Here is a 22,099-nt window from a genome sequence, read left to right on the forward strand (position 1 = left end):
CCATTTTCCCCCCAGGGCCACCCCGGGCTCATTGGGCTGATTGGACCTCCTGGGGAGCAAGGGGACAAAGGGGACAGAGGGAGACCTGGAATTCCCGGAAAAACCGGGAACAAGGGAGAGACGGTGAGGAATTGGGGTGAAAATGTGGGATTTTGGGAAAAAATATGGGATTTGGGGAAAAAATAGCCAAAAAATGGGATTTGGGAGGAAAAAACTGCAAAAAAATGGGATTTTGGGGACAAAGGGGACAGAGGGAGACCTGGAATTCCCGGAAAAACCGGGAACAAGGGAGAGACGGTGAGGATTTGGGGTGAAAATATGGGATTTTGGGAAAAAACCCTAAAAAAATGGGATTTCGGGGAAAAAATCCGCAAAAAAATGGGATTTTGGGAGGAAAAACTGGGATTTTTGGGGACAAAGGGGACAGAGGGAGACCTGGAATTCCCAGAAAAACTGGGAATAAGGGAGAGACAGTGAGGAATTGGGGAGAAAAAATGGGATTTTGGGAAAAAACCCTAAAAAAATGGGATTTTGGGGAAAAAATACCAAAAAAATCCGATTTTAGGAAGGAAAAAAGGGATTTTGGGGACAAAGGGGACAGAGGGAGATCTGGAATTCCCGGAAAAACCGGGAACAAGGGAGAGACGGTGAGAAATTGGGGAGAAAAAGTGGGATTTTGGGAAAAAATATGGGATTTGGGGAAAAAACCCGAAAAAAATCGGATTTGGGAGGAAAAATCACCAAAAAAATGGGATTTTTGGGGACAAAGGGGACAGAGGGAGACCTGGAATTCCCGGAAAAACCGGGAATAAGGGAGAGACGGTGAGGAGTTGGCGAGAAAATATGGGATTTTGGGAAAAAACAAAAAAAATGGAATTTGGTGGGAAAAAATACCAAAAAATTGGGATTTTTGGGGAAAAAAATTGGGATTTTGGGGACAAAGGGGACAGAGGGAGACCTGGAATTCCGGGAAAAACTGGGAACAAGGGAGAGACGGTGAGGAGTTGGGGAGAAAAAACGGGATTTTGGGAAAAAATTGGGATTTTGGGGAAAAAACCTGAAAAAAATCGGATTTGGGAGGAAAAATCCCCCAAAAAATGGGATTTTGGGAGGAAAAATGGGATTTTTGGGGACAAAGAGGACAGAGGGAGACCTGGAATTCCAGGAAAAACTGGGAACAAGGGAGAGACGGTGAGGATTTGGGGAGAAAAACTGGGATTTTGGGAAAAAAAGCCAAAAAAAATGGGATTTCGGGGAAAAAATCCGCAAAAAAATGGGGTTTTGGGAGGAAAAATGGGATTTTGGGGACAAAGGGGACAGAGGGAGACCTGGAATTCCTGGAAAAACCGGGAATAAGGGAGAGACGGTGAGGAGTTGGGGTGAAAAAATGGGATTTTGGGAAAAAACCTAAAAAATGGGATTTTGGGGGGAAAAAATACCAAAAAAATCCGATTTTGGGAGGAAAAATCACCCAAAAAATGGGATTTTGGGGACAAAGAGGACAGAGGGAGACCTGGAATTCCTGGAAAAAAACTGGGAATAAGGGAGAGACGGTGAGGAATTGGGGGGAAAATGTGGGATTTTGGGAAAAAAACCCTAAAAAAAAGGGATTTGGGGGGAAAAATACCAAAAAAATCAGATTTTGGGAGAAAAAAACTGCAAAAAATGGAATTTTTGGGGACAAAGGGGACAGAGGGAGACCTGGAATTCCCAGAAAAACTGGGAATAAGGGAGAGAAGGTGAGGAGTTGGGGAGAAAAACTGGGATTTTGGGAAAAAACCCTAAAAAAATGGGATTTTGGGGAAAAAATCCGCAAAAAAATGGGGTTTTTGGGAGGAAAATTGGGATTTTTGGGGACAAAGGGGACAGAGGGAGACCTGGAATTCCTGGAAAAACTGGGAATAAGGGAGAGACGGTGAGGAATTGGGGAGAAAAAGTGGGATTTTGGGAAAAAACAACAAAAAAAAAGGGATTTTGGGGGAAAATTTGCCAAAAAAATTAGATTTTGGGAGAAAAAACTGCAAAAAATGGGATTTTTGGGGACAAAGGGGACAGAGGGAGACCTGGAATTCCGGGAAAAACTGGGAATACGGGAGAGACAGTGAGGAGTTGGGGAGAAAAAATGGGATTTTGGGAAAAAAACCTAAAAAAATGGGATTTTGGGGAAAAAATCCGCAAAAAAATGGGATTTTGGGAGGAAAAATGGGATTTTTGGGGACAAAGAGGACAGAGGGAGACCTGGAATTCCGGGAAAAACCGGGAACAAGGGAGAGACGGTGAGGAGTTGGGGAGAAAAAATGGGATTTTGGGAAAAAAACCAAAAAAAATGGGATTTTGGGAAAAAATCGCCCAAAAAATCAGATTTTGGGAGGAAAAATGGGATTTTTGGGGACAAAGGGGACAGAGGGAGACCTGGAATTCCCAGAAAAACTGGGAATAAGGGAGAGAAGGTGAGGAGTTGGGGAGAAAAAATGGGATTTTGGGAAAAAACCCTAAAAAAATGGGATTTTGTGGGAAAAAAATACCAAAAAAATCCGATTTTGGGGAGAAAAATGGCAAAAAAATGGGATTTTGGGGACAAAGGGGACAGAGGGAGACCTGGAATTCCCGGAAAAACCGGGAACAAGGGAGAGACGGTGAGCAATTGGGGAGAAAATGTGGGATTTTGGGAAAAAACCCTAAAAAAATGGGATTTGGGGGGAAAAAATACCAAAAAAATCCGATTTTGGGAGGAAAAATGGAATTTTTGGGAAACAAAGGGGACAGAGGGAGACCTGGAATTCCGGGAAAAACTGGGAATAAGGGAGAGGTGATGAGGAAATTGGGGAAAAATGGGATTTTGGGAAAAAAGTTATTAAAAGTACGTATTTTGGGGAAAAAAACTCCAAAAAAATGGGATTTTGGGAGAAAAAATGGGAAAAAAAAGGGATTTGGGAGGAAAAATCATCAAAAAAGCAAAGGGAGTTTTTTTGGAAAATGGATTTTTGGGGGAAAAATTGGGATTTGGGGGAAAAAATGGGATTTTGGGGAAAAAGGTTTTAAAAATGGGGATTTTGGGTGGAAAAAATTAAATTTTGGGGGAAAAAATCGCAGAGAAATTAGGTTTTGGGAGGAAAAAAATGGGTTTGGGAGAAAAAAATCACCCAAAAATGGGATTTGGGGGAAAAATATTCCAAAAAAATTGGGATTTTGGGCTGGAAAATGGGATTTTGGGGAATTTGGGGGGAAAAATGGGATTTTTTTGGGGAAAAATGGGATTTTTGGGGAAAAAAATCCTCCCAAAAAATGGGATTTTGGGAGGGAAAGAAATCCCAGAGAAATTGGGATTTGGGGGGAAAATGGGATTTGGGGAAGAAATTCCCCAAAAAATGAGATTTGAGGAAATAAAAGAGATTTGGGGGAAAAAAATCCTCAAAAAATGGGATTTTTGGGGGAAAAATCCTAAAAAAAATGGGATTTGGGGTTGGAAAATGGGATTTTGGGGGAATTTGTGGGGAAAAAATGGGATTTTGGGGCAGAAAAATGGGATTTTTGGGAAAAAAATGGGATTTTGGGGAGGGAAAAAAGTGGGATTTTGGGGGAAAAATCCTAAAAATGGGATTTGGGGTTGGAAAATGGGATTTTGGGGGAATTTGTGGGGAAAAATGGGATTTTTGTGGAGAAAATGGGATTTTGGGAAAAAAATGGGATTTTGGGGAAAAATCCTAAAAATGGGATTGGAGGAAAAATAGGATTTTGGGGGAAAAGAGATTTTGAGAAAATCCTTAAAAAAAAGGGATTTGGGGGGAAAAAACCAGGATTTTGGGGGAAAAAAGGGATTTTGGGGAAAAATGGGATTTTGGGGAAAAGTCTTAAAAAAATGGGATTTGGGGGAAAAAATCGGATTTTGGGGGGAAAAAAGGGATTTTTGGGGGAAAAAGTGGGATTTGGGGTGGGAAAAATGGGATTTTGGGGAAATTAGTGGGGGAAAAATGGGATTTTTGGGAAAAAAGTGGTATTTTGGGGAAAAAAACCCTAAAAAAAATGGGATTTGGGGTGGAAAAATGGGATTTTGGGGGAATTTTTGGGGGAAAAAATGGGATTTTTGAGGAAAAAAAAGGGATTTTTTGGGGAAAAAAGTGGGATTTGGGGTGGGAAAAATGGGATTTGGGGGAAAAAATTGGATTTTTGGGAAAGAAAGTGGGATTTTGGGGGGAAAATCCTAAAAAAATAGGATTTGGGGTGGGAAAATGGGATTTTTGGGGAATTTGTGGGGAAAAAATGGGATTTGTGGGGAAAAAATGGGATTTTTGGGGAAAAAAAGTGGGATTTGGGGGAAAAAAAACCTAAAAAAATGGGATTTGGGGGAAAAATAGGATTTTTTGGTGGAAAAATGAGATTTTGGGAGAAAAATCCTAAAAAAAAGGATTTGGGGGAAAAAATTGGGATTTTGGGAAAAGTCTTTAAAAAATGGGATTTGGGGGAAAAATAGGATTTTGGGTGGAAAAATGGGATTTTGAATTAGTAGGGAAAAAATGGGATTTTGGGAAAAAGTGTGATTTTGGGGGAAAAATCCTAAAAAAAATGGGATTTGGGGAAAAAAATTGGGATTTTGGGGAAAAAAAGTGGGATTTTGGGGGAAAAATCCTAAAAAAAATGGGATTGGGGGAAAAAAATAGAATTTTTGGGGAAAAAAATGGGATTTGGGGTGGGAAAAAGAGGATTTTTTGGGGGAAAAAAGCAGATTTTGGGTGGATTTTTGGGGGATTTGGGGGATTTTGGGATTTTTGGGATGTGAAATTCCATGAATTTTCTTTCCCAGGGAATTCCTGGAGCTGCAGGACCTTTGGGACCTTCGGGACCTCCTGGGCTGCCTGTGAGTCACCAAAAAACCCCAAAAATTCCCAAAAAAATTCCCAAAAAATTCCCAAAATCCCACTCTGCAAATTCCCTCCCCACATGCCCAAATCCCCCTCCTCAAATTCCCCGAAATTCCCCAAATTTCCCCAAAATTCTCTCCCCAAATTCCCCCAAATTCCTCAAATTTCCCAATTCCCCAATTTCTCTTCCCCAAATCCCCAAATTCCCCAAAAAAATCCCCAAATTCCTCCCCAAAAATCCCCAAATTCCCAAAAAAAAATCCCCAAATTCGCCAGAAAGTCCCCAAATTCCTCCCAAAATCCTTTTCCCAAATTCCCTTCCCAAATCCCCAAAATCCCCAAAATCCCCAAATTCCAGGAAAATTCCCCAAAATCCCCCAAATTTCCTTCCCAAATACCAAAATCTCCAAATTTCCCAAATTCTCCAAATCCCCAAACTCCCAAAATTCCCCCAAAATCCCAAAATCCTGTCCCAAATCCTCCCCAAATTCCCCAAATTTCCCCCAAATTTCCAAATTTCTCAAATTCCCCAAATCCCCCAAATTTCCCTCCCCATTTTCTCTTCCCCAAAATCCCCAAATTCCCCCAAAAAATCCCCAAATTCCTCCCAAATTCCTCTTCCCAAATTCCCTTCCCAGATCCCCAAAAACTCCCAAATTCCCAAATTCCCCAAATTCCCAAATTCCCAAATTCCTCAAATTCCCAAATCCCCAAAATCCCCAAATTCCCCAAAATCCCCCAAATTTCCTTCCCAAATACCAAAATCTCCAAATTTCCCAAATTCTCCAAATCCCCAAACTCCTGAAATTCCCCCAAAATCCCAAAATCTTGTCCCAAATCCTCCCAAATTTCCCAAAATTCCCCAAATTTCCCCCAAATTTCCAAATTTCTCAAATTCCCCAAATCCCCCAAATTTCCCTCCCCATTTTCTCTTCCCCAAAATCCCAAAATTCCAAAAAAAATCCCCAAATTCCTCCCAAATTCCTCTTCCCATATTCCCTTCCCAAATCCCCAAAAACTCCCAAATTCCCCAAATTCCCTAAATTCCCTAAATTGCCCCAAAATCCCCAAAATTCCCAAAATTCCCCAAAATCCCGCAAATTTCCTCCCCAAATCCCCAACTTCCTCTCCAATTCCCAAATTCCCCAAAAATGCCCAAATCCCCAAAATTCCCAATTTCCCCAAATTCCCAAATTCCCCAAACTCCCAAAATTCCTCCCAAAATCCTTTCAATCCCCAAAATGCCCAAATTCCCCAAAATCCCCCAAAATTCCCCAAATGCCCAAGTTCCCCCAAATCCCCAATTTCCCCAAAAATTCCCAAATCCCCCAAATTCCCCAAATTCCCCCAAAATCCCCAAATTCCCCTAAATCCCCAATTTCCCCAAAAATTCCCGAATCCCCCAAATTTCCCTAAATCCCCCAAATTGCTCCTCCTCCCCATATTCCCCAAATTCCCTTGAAATTCCCCAAAATCCCCTGAAATTCCCAAAATCCCCAAATTCCTCCCAAAATCCTTTCAATCCCCAAGTTCCCCAAATTCCCCAAAATCCCCAAATTCCTCCCAAAATCCTTTCAAACCCCAAAATTCCCAAACTGCCACAAATCCCCAAATTCCCCCAATCCCCAAATTCCCCCAAATTCCCCAAATCCCCCAAATTCCCCAAAATCCCCTGAAATTCCCCAAATTCCCCAAAATCAAATTCCCCAAATTCCCCAAAATCCCTGAAATTCCCCAAATTCCTCCCAAAATCCTTTCAATCCCCAAATTCCCCAAAATCCCCAAATTCCCCAAAATTCCCAAATTCCCCAACCTCCTCCCCAAATCCCCAAAATTCTCAAATTCCCAAATTCCCCAAAATCCCCTGAAATTCCCCAAATTCCCCAAAAATTCCCAAATTCCTCCCAAAATCCTTTCAATCCCCAAATTCCCCCAAATCCCCAAATCCCCCAAAATCCCCAAATTCCCCAAAATTCCCCAAAATTCCCTAAATTCCCCAAATCCCCAAACTCCCCAATTTCCCCAAATTCTCTCCCCAAATCCCCAAAATCCCCAAAATCCCCAAATTTCTCCATTTTTCCCCCTCAGGGTCCTGCAGGACCTAAAGGAGCCAAAGGAGCCATGGTGAGAAAATACCCAAAATCACCCCAAAAATATCCCCAAAAATACCCCAAAAATGTCCCAAAATGTACCCCAAAAATACCCCAAAATAGATCCCAAAAATGTCCCATAAATCACCCCAAAATATCCCCCAAAATATACCAAAAATACCCCAAAAAATATCCCAAAAATACCACAAAATCCCCCAAAAATACCCCAAAATATACCCCAAAAATATCCCATAAATTACCCCAAAATATCCCAAAAATATCCCAAAAATATCCCAAAAAATCCCCAAAAGTACCAAAAATATCCCAAAAATACCCAAAAAATATCCCAAAATATACCCCAAAAATATTCCAAAAATACCCCAAAGATACCCCAAAAATATCCCCAAATATATCCCAAGAATATCCCAAAAATATATCCCAAAATACCCCAAAATATACCTCAAAAATATCCCAAAATATATCCCAAAATAACCCAAAATGTACCTCAAAAATATCCCAAAATATACCCCAAAAATATCCCAAAAATATCCCAAAATATACCCCAAAAATATCTCAAAATATATCCCAAAAAATACCCCAAAATATACCCAAAAAATATCCCAAAATATATCCCAAAAATGTCCCATAAATCACCCCAAATATACCCCAAAATATACCAAAAAAATACCCAAAAAAATATCCCAAAAATACCACAAAATCCCCCAAAATATACCCCAAAAATATCCCATAAATTACCCCAAATATACCCCAAAATATACCAAAAATCCCCCCAAAAATACCCCAAAATATATCCCAAAATATCCATAAATCACCCCAAAATATACCAAAAATATCCCAAAAATATCCCAAAATATACCCCAAAAATATCCAAAAAATATCCCAAAATTACCCCAAAAATTACCCCAAAATATACCCCAAAAATATCCCAAAATATATCCCAAAAATATCCCATAAATCACCCCAAAATATACCCCAAAATATACCAAAAAAATACCCAAAAAAATATCCCAAAAATACCACAAAATCCCCAAAAATACCCCAAAATATATCCCATAAATTACCCCAAATAGACCCCAAAATATACCAAAAATCAAAAAAAAATACCCCAAAATATATCCCAAAAATATCCAAAAAATATCCAAAAAAATACCCCAAAAATATCCCAAAAATATCCCAAAATATACCCCAAAAAATACCCAAAAAATAGTCAAAAAATACCCCAAAGATACCCCAAAAATATCCCCAAATATATCCCAAGAATATCCCAAAAATATATCACAAAATATCCCGAAATATACCTCGAAAATATCCCAAAATATATCCCAAAATGTACCCCAAAAATATCCCAAAAATATCCCAAAAAATATCCCAAAATATACCCCAAAATACCCCAAAAATATCCCAAAATACCCCAAAAATACCTCAAAAACATCACAAAAACACCCCCAAAAATACCCCAAAAACATCCCAAAATACCCCAAAAATACCCCAAAAACACCCCCAAAAATACCCCAAAAACAGACCTAAAAAATCCCCCAAAAATACCCCAAAAAATACCCAAAACCAGAAAACATCCCAAAAAATCCCCAAAAAATACCCCAAAACCACCCCAAATAATATCTGAGAAATACCCCAAAACCAGCCCAAAATATTCCAAAAAATATCCTAAAAAATCAAAAAAAAAAATATCCCAAAAACACCCCAAAGGAGCCATGGTGAGAAAATACCCAAAAATACCAAAAAATACCCAAAAAACCCAAAAACTCCCCCAAAAATTTCCCTAAAACACCCCAAAACAGCCCAAAAAATACTCCAAAATATCCCAAAAATATCCCAAAACCTCCCCAAAATATACCTCATAACCATCCCAAAACCACCCAGAAAATACCCCAAAACACCAAAAAATACCCCAAAAAATCCCCAAAAAAACCCTAAAATATACCCCAAAAACATCCCAAAACCACCCAGAAAAAACCAAAAAAAAATCTCCCCAAAAATATCCCAAAACACCCCAAAATCCCCCAGAAAACACCTCAAACAATCCCAAAAAATACCCCAAAAAATATCCTAAAACCATCCCAAAATATACCCCAAAAAATCCCAAAACCACCCAAAATAATCCCAAAAATCCCCACAAAAATCCCCAAAAATATCCCCAAATAAAAATCCTAAAACCACCCCAAAATTAACCCCAAAACCACCCAGAAAATATCCCAAAATACCAAAAAATATCCCAAAACAGCCCAAAAAATCCTCAAAAACACCCCAAAACCACCCAAAATCCCCCAAATTTCCCCCAAATTTCCCCCAAAAATGCCCCAAATTTCTCTGCAGGGCCAAGCAGGACCCAAAGGGCAACGAGGACCTCCTGGACCTCCTGGGCATCCTGTGAGATTTGGGATTTTGGGGAATTTTGGGGGAATTTGGGGGATTTTGGGGAGATTTGGGGGATTTTGGGGGCATTTGGGGGGAAATTTGAGAGATTTTGGGGAAATTGGAGTGGATTTTGGGAAATTGAAGGATTTTGGGGAATTTTGGGGGATTTTGAGGATTTTGGGGAGATTTTGGGGGCATTTGGGGGAAATTTGAGAGATTTTGGGGGGATTTGGGTGGATTTTGGGGAAATTTCATGATTTTTGGGGAATTTTGGGGATTTTGGGGATTTTGAGGAGAGTCTGAAGAATGTTTTGGGGAAATGGGGATTTTGAAATTCGGGTGGTTTGGGGATTTTGAAAGTTTGGGGATTTTCAGGGGGATTTTGGGGAGATTTGGGGATTTTGAGGGAAGTTTGGGGCAATTTTGGGGAAACTGGAATTTAGGGAGTTTTGGGGAATTTTGGGTGGATTTGAAAATTTGAGGGTTTGGAAATTTGGGTGATTTTGGTGGTTTTAAAATTTGGGGAGATTTGGGGTTTTGAAAATTTTGAGGAAGGTTGGGAATTTTTGAAATGGATTTTGGGGGGTTTGGAGAATTTGGGAATTGGAGTGGATTTTGGAAATTGGGTGATTTTGGGGAATTTTTGGGGATTTTGGGGAGAGTTTGAGAGAATTTTTTGGGGAAAATGAGATTTTGGGGGGGAATTTGGGGTGGATTTGGGGAGTGGGGATTTTGGGGAAGTTTGGGGATTTTGGGGTTTGGGGAAGTTTTGGGAGGGGGAAAATTTCGGGAGGGTGGGGATTTTGGAATTTGGGGATTTTGGGGATTTGGGGGTTTTAGGGGGAATTTGGGTGATTTTGGGAGATTTGGGGATTTTGGGAGGATTTAGGGGATTATGGGGGAAGGTTGGGGATTTTTGGGGAAAAAATGGGATTTTGGGATTTGGGGTGGATTTGGGGAGATTTGAGGGATTTTGAAATCTGGTGATTTGGGGGGGATTTTGGGGAGATTTTTGGGGATTTTAGAGGGAAGATTTTTGGGGGAAGGGTTTTGGGGAACTCAGTGATTTTGGGAATTTTGGGGATTTTGGGGAATTTGGGAATTTGGGATTTTGGGGATTTGGGATGAAAATTTGGGAAATTTGGAATTTGGGGATTTTGAGGATTTTGGAGGAATTTGGGGGAATTTGGGGATTTTGGGGAGATTTTGGAGGGATTTTGGGGGAAGTTGGAGGAATTTTGAGAGATTTTGAGGATTTTGGGGAATTTAGGAAATTTGGGATGCAAAACAGGATTTTGGGGGGTTGGAGGATCTTGGGGGTGGATTTGGGAATTTTGGGAGGGATTTTGGAGATTTTGGGATTTTGGGAAATTTGGGGGATTTTGGGGGATTTGGGAATGGAAAGTGGGATTTGGGGGAAATTTTGGGGGAAAAAGGGGATTTGGAGGGAAAGAAGGGATTTTGGGATTTCCCATCAGAATTTTGGGATTTTCCATGGGAATTTTCGGATTACCCATTGGAATTTTGGGATTTTCTGTAGGAATTTTGGGATTTTCCGTCGGAATTTTGGGATTTCCCATCAGAATTTTGGGAATTCCCATCGGAATTTTGGGATTTCCCATTGGAATTTTGGGATTTCCAATGGAATTCTGGGATTTCCCATCGGAATTCTGGGATTTTTCAGCTAAATTTTGGGATTTCCCGTCAGAATTCTGGGATTTCCAGTCGGAATTTTGGGATTTCCCATCAGAATTTTGGGATTTCCTGTCGGAATTTTGGGATTTCTATTGGAATTCTGGGATTTCCCATCAGAATTTTGGGATTTTCCGTCAGAATTTTTGGGTTTTCCATCAGAATTTTGGGATTCCCATGGGAATTTTGGATTTTCTGTAGGAATTTTGGGATTTCCAGTCGGAATTTTGGGATTTCCCGTCAGAATTTTTCGATTTCCCATCAGAATTTTGGATTTTCCCATCAGAATTTTGGGATTTCCCATCGGAATTTTGGGATTTTCCATCAGAATTTTGGGATTTCCCGTCGGAATTTTGGGATTTCCCATCAGAATTTTAGGATTTTCCATCTGAATTTTGGGATTTTCCATCGGAATTTTGGGATTTCCCGTCGGAATTTTGGGATTTTCCTGTTGGAATTTTGGGATTCCCATGGGAATTTTGGATTTTCTGTAGGAATTTTGGGATTTCCCATCAGAATTTTGGGATTTTCCGTCAGAATTTTGGGATTTTCCATCACAATTTTGGTATTTCCAGTTGGAATTTTGGATTTTCCCATCAGAATTTTGGGATTTTCTGTAGGAATTCTGGGATTTCCCATCAGAATTTTGGGATTTTCTGTAGGAATTTTGGGATTTCCCGTCAGAATTTCATGATTTCCCGTCGGGATTTTGGGATTTCCCATCAGAATTTTGGGATTTCCCATCGGAATTTTGGGATTTCCCGTCAGAATTTTGGGATTTCCTGTTGGAATTTTGGGATTTCCCGTCAGAATTTTGGGATTTCCTGTTGGAATTTTGGGATTTCCCATCGGAATTTTGGGATTTCCCCCCGCAGGGTCCTCCCGGTGACGTCATCCAACCTCTTCCTCTCCAAATTCCCAAAAAATCCAAACGATCCCTCGACGGGAAATCCGGGAATCGACGGGAATTCGGAGATCAGAAATTCGGGAATCATCCGGAATTTGAGGATCAAGAATTTGGGAATCTTGGAGAATTCCAGGACAAGAAATTCAGGAATCTTGAGGAATTCAGAGACGAAAAATTCGGGAATCATGAAGAATTCCAGGATCAAGAATTCGGGAATCGCGAGGAATTCGGAGACGAAAAATTCAGGAATCATCCGGAATTTGAAGATCAGAAATTTAGGAATTCTCGGGAATTCCAGGCTGAGGATTTCGGGAATCGTGAGGAATTCCAGGATCAAGAATTTGGGAATTCTCAGGAATTCCAGGATGAAAAATTCGGGAATTCCCGGGAATTTGAGGCTCAGAAATTCGGGAATTATGAAGAATTTGAGGCTCAGAAATTCGGGAATTCCCGGGAATTCCGGGATGAAAAATTTGGGAATTCTGAAGAATTCCAGGATGAAAAATTTGGGAATTCTTGGAAATTTCGGGATCGCTCCCAGGCTCTCCTTGGCTCCCTGAATTCCCTAAAATCCGAGGTGGAGCAGCTCCGGAACCCGCCGGGAAGTCGGGAATTCCCTGCCAGGACCTGCCAGGACCTGCACCTCGCCCACCCCGAGCTGCCCGACGGTCTGTGGGGTTTGGGGGATTTTGGGAATTTTGGGGGAGTTTGGGATTTTTTTCTGGGAATTTTTGGGATTTTTGGGGATTTTTTGGGGATTTTTGGGGAATTTTTGGGGATTTTTGGGGGATTTTTGGGGGAATTTTTGGGATTTTTGGGATATTCTGGGGAATTTTTGGGGATTTTTTGGGATTTTTTGGGGAATATTTGGGGATTCTTTGGCATTTTTTGGGGATTTTTGGGGGGAATTTTTGGGATTTTTTTGGAATTTTTTTCGGGAATTTTTGAGATTTTTTTAGGATTTTTTTGGGATTTTTTGGGATTTTTGGGGGGAATTTTTAGGATTTTTTGGTGGGATTTTTAGGATTTTTTGGTGGGATTTTTTTTGCGAATTTTTGGGATGTTTTGGGATTTTTTTTGGATTTTTTTTAGATTTTTTTAAAATTTTTGGTATTTTTGGGGTTTTTTTTTCAGGAATTTTTGGGATTTTTGGGGGAATTTTTTTAGGATTTTTTGGGGGGATTTTTGGGATATTTTTTCTTTTTTAGGATATTTTGGGGAATATTTGGGATGTTTTGGGATTTTTTGGGGATTTTTTTTAATTTTTGTTAGGAATTTTTGGGATTTTTAGGATTTTTTAGGATTTTGGGGATTTTTTGATTTTTTTAATTTTTGGGGATTTTTTGAGATTTTTTGGAATTTTTGGGGAATTTTTTGGGATTTTTGGGGAATTTTTGGAGATTTTTTTGGATTTTTTGGGGGATTTTTGGGGATTTTTTGGGATTTTTTTGATTTTTTTTTTTTTGGGATTTTTTGGGATTTTTTGGGGAATTTTTGGGATGTTTTGGGATTTTTTTTGGAATTTTTGGTATTTTCCAGGTGACTATTGGATTGATCCCAACCAGGGATTCTTTACGGGATTTTTTCGGGATTTTTGGGGTTTTTTGGGCTAAAATTTGTTATTTTCCAGGTGACTATTGGATCGATCCCAACCAGAGATTCTTTCTGGGAATTTTTCAGGAATTTTTCAGGAATTTTGGGGGATTTTTTCCGGAATTTTTGGGCTGATTTTGGGTTTTTTCCCATGATTATTGGATTGATCCCAACCAGGGATTCTTTCTGGGATTTTTTCTGGGATTTTTTGGGGTTTTTTTGGGATTTTTTGGGATTTTTTCAGGATTTCTTTGTTATTTTCCAGGTGACTATTGGATCGATCCCAACCAGGGATTCTTTATGGGATTTTTCAGGAATTTTTCAGGATTTTTTGGGAATTTTTGGGCTAAAATTTGTTATTTTCCAGGTGACTACTGGATCGATCCCAACCAGGGTTGCTCCAGAGATTCTTTAGGGGATTTTTCTGGATTTTTGGGGTTTTTTTGGGTTAAAATTTGTTTTTTTCCAGGAATTTTTTCAGGATTTTTTGGGATTTTTCAATAATTTTTGTTATTTTCCAGGTGACTATTGGATCGATCCCAACCAGGGTTGCTCCAGAGATTCTTTAGGGGATTTTTTTGGGGATTTTTCAGGTTTTTTCAGGATTTTTTGGGATTTTTCAATAATTTTTTGTGTTTCCCAGGTGACTATTGGATCGATCCCAACCAGGGTTGCTCCAGAGATTCTTTCCAAGTTTTCTGCAATTTCACAGCTGGAGGAGAGAGCTGCATCTTCCCCGAGATCCCACAGGTCTGAAATTCCCTAAATTTAACCCAAAATTCACCCAAAATTACCCCAAAATTCCAAAAAAATTCCCCCGAAATTTCCCTGAAATTCCTAAAAAAATTAACCCAAAATTCCCACAAAATTCCCACAAAATTACCACAAAATTCCCACAAAATTACCACAAAATTCCTCCAAAAATTCCTCCGAAATTACCCTGAAATTTCCACAAAATTCCCCCGAAATTCACACAAAGTTTCCCCTGAAATTCCTCAAAAAATTCCCACAAAATTCCCCCAAAATTATCCTGAAATTCACACAAAATTCCCCTGAAATTCCTAAAAAATTCCCACAGAATTTCTAAAAAAATTCCCCTGAAATTCTCCCAAAATTCTCACCAAATTCCTCCAAAAAACCCCCCAAAATTCCCACAAAATTCCCACAAAAATTCCCTGAAATTCCCTGGAAATTCCTCAAAAAAATCCCTCAAAATTTCCCTGAAATTCTCCCCAAAAATTCCCACAAAATTCCTCCAAAAATTCCCCAAAAAGTCCTACAAAATTCCCTGGAATTCCTAAAAAAATTCCACCCAAATTGCCACAAAATTCCTACAAAATTCTTAAAAAGATTCTCCCAAAATTCCCCAAACATTTTCACAAAATTCCCCCAAAATGCCTCCAAAAATTCCTCCAAAATTCCCCTGAAATTCCTTTAAAAATTCCCAAAAATTCCCCCAAAATTACCACAAAATTACTCCAAAAATTACCCCAAAATTCCTCTGAAATTCTCCCAAAATTGCCCCAAAATTCATTTCAAAATTCCCACAAAATTCCCACAAAATTCCCAAAAAATTTCCCACCAAATTCCCAAAAAAATTCCCACAAAATTCTCATAAAATTCCCACAAAATTCCTCCAAAAATTCCCCCAAAATTCCCCCAAATTCCCAAAATTTACCCCAAAATTCCCACCAGACTCTCCTGAAATTCCCCCAAATTTCCCAAAGATTCCCACAAAATTATCCTGAAATTCCTCAAAAAATTCCCACAAAATTCCGAAAAAAAATTCCACAAAATTTCTCCAAAAATTTCTCCAAAAATTCCCACAAAATTCCCCTGAAATTCCCCACAAAATTCCCCCAAATTCCCTCAAAAATTCTCCCAGAATTCCCAAAATTTACCCCAAAATTCCCACCAGATTCTCCTGAAATTCCCCCCAAAATTTCCCAAAAATTCCCACAAAATTCCTCCAAAAATTTCTCACAAAACTTCCCCAAAATTCCTCTGAAGTTCCTAAAAAAATTCCCCCAAAATTCCCCCAAAAAATTCCCCCAAAATTCTCTCAAAATTTAAAAAAAAAAATTCTCACAAAATTCCCACAAAATTATCCCAAAATTCCTCCAAAAATTCCCCAAAAATTCCCTCAAAATTGCCCTGAAATTCTTTCCAAAATTCCCGAATTCCCAAGGGTTGGGATCCCAAAATTCCCCAAAATTCCTGGCAATTCCAGGATTATTTTTGGGAATTTTGGGATTATTTTGGGGAATTTTGGGATTATTTTTTGGAATTCTTGGGATTTTTCTGGGATCTTTGGGATGTCCTGGGAATTTCGGGATTTCTGGAAATTTCAGGATTATTTTCAGGAATTTTGGGATTTTTCCCAGGAATTTCAGGATTTTTTTCCCAGGAATTTCAGGATTATTTTCAGGAATTCCTGGGATTATTCCCAGGAATTTCTCCCCCAACTCTCTCCCCCTTTAGGAGTTTTTCCCAAATCCAGATATTTGGGATTTTTGGGATCTCCAGGATTTTGGGATCTTTGGGATCTTCGGGATTTTTGGGCTCTCCAGGATTTCTTTGAGCTCTCCTGGGAATTTTGGGATTTCTGGAAATTTCAGGATTATTTTCAGGAATTCCAGGATTATTTTGGGGAATTCAGGATTATTTTTGGGAATTTTGGGATTTTTCCCAGGAATTTCTCCCCCAACTCTCTCCCCCTTTAGGAGTTTTTCCCAAATCCAGATATTTGGGATTTTTGGGATTTCCAGGATTTTGGGATTTTTCTGGGATCTTCGGGATCTCCTGGGAATTTTGGGATTTCTGGAAATTTCAGGATAATTTTCAGGAATTTTGGGATTTTTCCCAGGAATTTCAGGATTTTTTTTGACATCTCTGGGATTATTTTGACATCTCTCCTGGAATTTTGAGATTATTTTCGGGAATTTTGGGATTATTTTCAGGAATTTCGGGATTATTTTTGGGAATTTCAGGATTATTTTCAGGAATTTCAGGTTTTTTCCCAGGAATTTCAGGATTATTTTGACATCTCCTGGAATTTTGAGATTTCCAGGAATTCTGGGATTTTGGGAATTTTGGGACTATTCCCAGGAATTTTGGGATTATTTCAGGAATTTTGGGATTATTTTCAGGAATTTCATTATTATTTTCAGGAATTTTAGGATTTTTCCCAGGAATTTCAGGATTTTTTTGATATCTTCAGGAATTTTGGGATTATTCCCAGGAATTTCAGGATTATTTTCAGGAATTTTGGGATTATTTTCAGGAATTTCAGGATTATTTTCAGGATTTTCGGGATTATTTTCAGGAATTTCTGGATTATTTTCAGGAATTTTGGGATTATTTTCAGGAGTTTTGGGATTATTTTCAGGAGTTTTGGGATTATTTTCAGGAATTTTGGGATAATTTTCAGGATTTTCAGGATTATTTTAATGAATTTCAGGATTATTTTCAGGAATTTCTGGATTATTTTCAGGAATTTCAGGATTTTTTTGATATCTCCCGGAATTTCGGGATAATTCCCAGAATTTCTCTCCCCTCAGGTTCCTTCCCCAAATTCGGATCCCAAGGAGGAAATTCCAACCCCAAAGTGGTTCAGCCAATCCCGGGGAGGCCACAGGGTGAGCAATTCCCAAAATTCCCAAAATTCCCAAAATTCCCCAAATTCCCAAAATCCCTGTTTTCCCCCCAAATTCCCTTTTTCCCCAAAAATTTTCCCATTTTTCCCCAAAAATTCCCATTTTTTCCCATTTCTCCCCCCAAAATTCCAATTTTTTCCCCAAAAATTCCCATTTTTCCCCATTTCCCACCCAAAATTCCCCTATTTTCCACATTCCCCAAAATCCATTTCCCACCTAAATTCCATTTTCCTTTTCCCCCAAATTTCCCTTTTAACACCCAAATTTGCTTTCCCCCAAATTCCATTTGTCCCCATTTTCCCCAAAATTCCCATTTTCCCCATTTTTTCCCAATATTTTCCCTTTTTTCCCCTTTTCTCCACAACATTTTCCCATTTTTCCCCATTTTTTCCCCATTTTTTCCCATTTTTTCCCATTTTTTCACATTTTTCCCAGTTTTTTCCCGCAGTTTTCCTACAGCCATTCCCAATCCCAACCTTTCCCCCATTTTTCCCATTTTCTCCCCATTTTTTCTCCCCAAAATTCCCATTTTTCCCCCATTTTTCCCATTTTTTCTGTTTTTTCCCCATTTTCTCTCCCAGCCATTTTCCCACAATAATTTCCCATTTTTCCCATTTTCTCACTATTTTTTCTCACCATTTTTCCCGTTTTTTCCCTTTTTCTCCCCATTTTCTCTCCCAGCCCTTTCCCCATTTTCCCCGCATTTTCCCTCCATTTTTTCACTATTTTTTCACTATTTTTTCACTATTTTTTCCCCATTTTTTCCCCATATTTTCACAGTATTTCCCCCATTTTTTCCCGTTTTTTCCCCATTTTCACTCCCAGCCCTTTCCCCATTTTTTCCTGGTTTTCGTTATTTTTTTCCTGTTTTCTCACCGTTTTTCCCATTTTTTCCCATTTTTTCCCATTTTTCCCATTTTTTCCCATTTTCTCCCCATTTTCCCTCCCAGCCTTTTCTCCATTTTCCCACAATAATTTCCCATTTTCCCCACAATTTCCCATTTTTCCCATTTTCTCACCATTTTTCCCAATTTTTCCCCTTTTCTCCCCATTTTCTCTCCCAGCCCTTTCCCCACAATAATTTCCCATTTTTTCACAATAATTTCACAATAATTTCACCATTTTTTCCCATTTTTTCCCATTTTCTCCCCATTTTCCCTCCCAGCCTCTCTCGGTGGTTCAGCTGAAGATGTTTTCACAATAAATTCACAATAATTTCACTATTTTTAACCATATTTTTCCCGTTTTTTCCCATTTTCTCCCCATTTTCCCTCCCAGCCTCTCTCAGTAGTTCAGCTGAAGATGTTTTCACAACAAATTCACTATTTTTTCACAATAATTTCACTATTTTTTCCCGTTTTTTCCCTTTTTCTCCCCATTTTCCCTCCTAGCCCTTTCCCCATTTTCCCCACAATAATTTCCCATTTTTTTCTCCCCAAAATTCACCATTTTTCACAATATTTTTCCCGTTTTTTCCCATTTTCTCCCCATTTTCTCTCCCAGCCCTTTCCCCAATTTCCCCCATTTCCCCCCCATTTTTTCACAATAATTTCAGTATTTTTTCTCCCCAAAATTCACCATTTTTTCCCATTTTCTCCCCATTTTCCCTCCCAGCCTCTCTCGGTGGTTCAGCTGAAGACGTTTTCACAATAATTTCACTATTTTTTCCCGTTTTTCCCCTTTTTCTCCCCATTTTCTCTCCCAGCCCTTTCCCCATTTTTTCTCCCCATTTCCCCACAATAATTTCCCATTTTTTCACAATAATTTCACAATAATTTCACAATAATTTCACAATAATTTCACAATAATTTCACAATTTTTTCCCGTTTTTTCCCATTTTCTCCCCATTTTCTCTCCCAGCCTCTCTCGGTGGTTCAGCTGAAGATGTTTTCACAATAATTTCACAATAATTTCACTATTTTTAACCATATTTTTCCCATTTTTTCCCGTTTTCTCCCCATTTTCTCTCTCCCAGCCCTTTCCCCACAATAATTTCCCATTTTTTCACAATAATTTCAGTATTTTTTCTCACCATTTTTCACAATAATTTTCCCATTTTTTCCCTTTTTCTCCCCATTTTCTCTCCCAGCCTCTCTCGGTGGTTCAGCTGAAGATGTTTTCACAATAATTTCACTATTTTTTCACAATAATTTCACTATTTTTCCCATTTTTTCCCTTTTTCTCCCCATTTTCTCTCCCAGCCTCTCTCGGTGGTTCAGCTGAAGTTCCTGCGGCTCCTCAGCGCCACCTGCCGGCAGCGCCTGGCTCTGCCCTGCGCCCCCCAAAACCCCCAAAATCACCCCAAAAACACCCAAAATCACCAAAATTCCCAAAATTCCGGGAATTCCCAAAATTCCGGGGGTTCCCTGCGGTTCCTGGGAGCGAACGAGGAGGAGCTGGGAGAGGAGAACATCCGGATACTCGAGGATGGATGTGGGGTGGGTGGAGAAAAAAATGGGGATTTTGGGATTTTGGGTGGGAAAATGGGAATTTTGGGATTTTGGGTGGGAAAATGGGAATTTTGGGTGGGAAAATGGGGATTTGGGGGATTTGGGTGGGAAAATGGGGATTTTGGGTGGGAAAGGTGGGGGATTTGGGGTGGGAAATGGGAATTTTGGGGATTTCAGGGTGGGAAAATGGGAATTTTGGGGTGAGAAAAGGGAATTTTGGGTGGGAAAAGTGGAAAATTTTGGGTGGGAAAAGTGGGAATTTGGGAATTTTAGGGTGGGAAAATGGGAATTTGGGGTGGGAAAAGGGAATTTTGGGAATTTTGGGGTGGTAAAATGGGAATTTTGGGGATTTTCGGGGAAAAAGGATTTGGGAGAATTTTTGGATGGGAAAATGGGAATTTTGGGGATTTGGGGTTGGAAAAGTGGAAAATTTTGGGGATTTGGGTGGGAAAATGGGAATTTTGGGATTTTGGGGTGGAAAAAGTGGAAAATTTTGGGGATTTGGGTGGGAAAATGGGAATTTGGGGGAGAAAAGTGGGGGGAAAATGGGAAAAGTGGGAAAAATGGAGAAAATGGGTTTGGGGGGAAAAATGGGAATTTGGGGGATTTGGGGTGGGAAAATGGGAGTTTTGGGGATTTGGGAGGGAAAATGGGAATTTTGGGATTTTGGGGTGGGAAAATGGGGATTATGGGTGGGAAAATGGGAATTTGGGGTGGGAAAAGTGGAAAATTTTGGGATTTGGGGTGGGAAAAGTGGGAATTTTGGGGATTTGGGGTGAGAAAAATGGGAATTTTGGGTGGGAAAGGTGGGAAATTTTTGGAGTTTTGGGGTGGGAAAAGTCGGAATTTGGGGGATTTGGGTGGGAAAAGTGCAAAATTTTGAGATTTGGGGTGGGAAAAGTGGGAATTGTGGGGATTTTGGGGTGGGAAAATGGGAATTTTGGGTGGAGAAAGTGGGAATTTGGGGATTTTGGGTGGGAAAACTGGGAATTTTGGGGTGGGAAAATGAATTTTGGGGATTTGGGGTGGGAAAATGGGAATTTTGGGGTGGGAAAAGGGATTTTGGGGTGAGAAAATTGGGAAATTGGGGATTTTGGGGTGGAAAAAGTGGGAATTTGGGGTGGGAAAAGTGGGATTTTGGGAATTTGGGGTGGAAAAAGTGGGAATTTGGGGTGGCAAAATTGGGAAATTTGGGGGATTTCGGGTGGAAAAAGTAGAAATTTCGGGATTCTGGGTGGGAAAAAGTGGGAATTTTGGGGTGGGAAAAGGGATTTCGGGGATTTCGGGTGGGAAAACTGGGAACTTGGGGGTGGCAAACCAAATTTCAGGATTCATCACCCCAAACTCCCTAAAAATCCCCCAAAATTCCCGATTTTTCCCCATTTTTCCAGCCCCAGGGCAGCTCCGGCCGGCGCCTGCTGGAGCTTCGCTCTTCCCGCCCGGAGCAATTCCCAATCCAGGAATTCCCCAAATTCCCGAAATTCCCGCGGAATTCCCAGCTGGAGCTCGGCCCCCTCTGCTGCTCGGGGTGAAAACCCCAAAATCCCGGGGATTTAACCCAAAAATTCCAGGGATTTAACCAAAAATTCCAGGGATTTAACCCAAAAATTCCAGGGATTTACCCCAAAATTCCAGGGATTTAACCCCAAAAATTCCAGGGATTTAACCCGAAATTCCTGCCAGGATCCCGCGGGGAGAGGAAATTCCCAAATTCCCAAATTTCTGCCAAAAACTCCCAAATTCCTGCAGAAAAATCCCAAATTTCTGCCAAAAAATTCCCAAATTTTTGCCAGAAGTTCCCAAATTTCCATGGGTTTCGATGGGAATTCCCAAATTTTTGCCAAAAATTCCCAAGTTTTTGCCAGAAATTCCCAAATTCCTGCTGGAAAGTCCCAAATTCCTGCCCAGAATTCTCAAATTCCTGCCAGAAATTCCCAAAATTTCTGCAGAAAATTCCCAAATTTCTACAGGAAATTCCCAACTTTTTGTCAGAAATTCCCAAATTCCCAACAGAAATTCCCAAATTTCCAATGGAAAATACCAAATTTCTGTCAGAAATTCCCAAAATCCTGCCGGAAATTCCCAAATTTTTGCCAGAAATTCCCAAATTTCTGATGGGAATTCCCAATTTTTTTCCCAAATTCCCAAATTCCTCACAGAAATTCCCAAATTCCTGCCCAAAATTCCCAAGTTTCCGCCTGAAATTCCCAAATTCATGCCAGAAAGTCCCAAATTCCTACATGAAATTCCCAAATTCCTCACAGAAATTCCCAAATTTTTGCCCAAATTCCCAAATCCCTCACAGAATTTCCCAAATTCCCAAATATTCCCAAAATTCTGCATGAAATTCCCAAATTCCTGCTGAGAATTCCCAAATTCCTGCCAGAAATCCCCAAATTTACACAGGAAATTCCCAAATTCCTGCCGGAAAATCCCAAATTCCCACCAGGAATTC

At 39.8% G+C, this 22,099-nt stretch overlaps 1 protein-coding gene across 1 annotated transcript; it reads left to right on the forward strand.

Annotated features, from left to right (window-relative positions):
* Positions 1–21,338, forward strand: LOC146421535 (uncharacterized). The gene is made up of 9 exons (XM_085047408.1): positions 1–123; positions 4,802–4,855; positions 6,948–6,983; positions 9,305–9,358; positions 11,914–12,613; positions 14,182–14,288; positions 17,099–17,176; positions 19,396–19,632; positions 21,036–21,338. Exons 3-9 carry the CDS (start codon positions 6,981–6,983, stop codon positions 21,174–21,176), a joined length of 1,320 nt encoding a protein of 439 aa, XP_084903534.1. The 5' UTR covers positions 1–123; positions 4,802–4,855; positions 6,948–6,980; the 3' UTR covers positions 21,177–21,338.
* The last annotated feature ends 761 nt before the right edge of the window (positions 21,339–22,099 follow it).

Source organism: Lichenostomus cassidix, unplaced genomic scaffold (genome assembly GCF_008360975.1).
Source record: "Lichenostomus cassidix isolate B80296 unplaced genomic scaffold, HeHo_3.0 HiC_scaffold_33, whole genome shotgun sequence".
Taxonomy (NCBI): Eukaryota; Metazoa; Chordata; class Aves; order Passeriformes; family Meliphagidae; genus Lichenostomus; species Lichenostomus cassidix.

Bases quoted from the DNA above. Each gene is read 5' to 3' on its own strand.
- LOC146421535 (XM_085047408.1), top strand. The intron at 12,614-14,181 runs GTCTGTGGGGTT...TGTGTTTCCCAG, and splicing joins CCACCCCGAGCTGCCCGACG to GTGACTATTGGATCGATCCC. The intron at 14,289-17,098 runs GTCTGAAATTCC...CTCTCCCCTCAG, and splicing joins TCTTCCCCGAGATCCCACAG to GTTCCTTCCCCAAATTCGGA.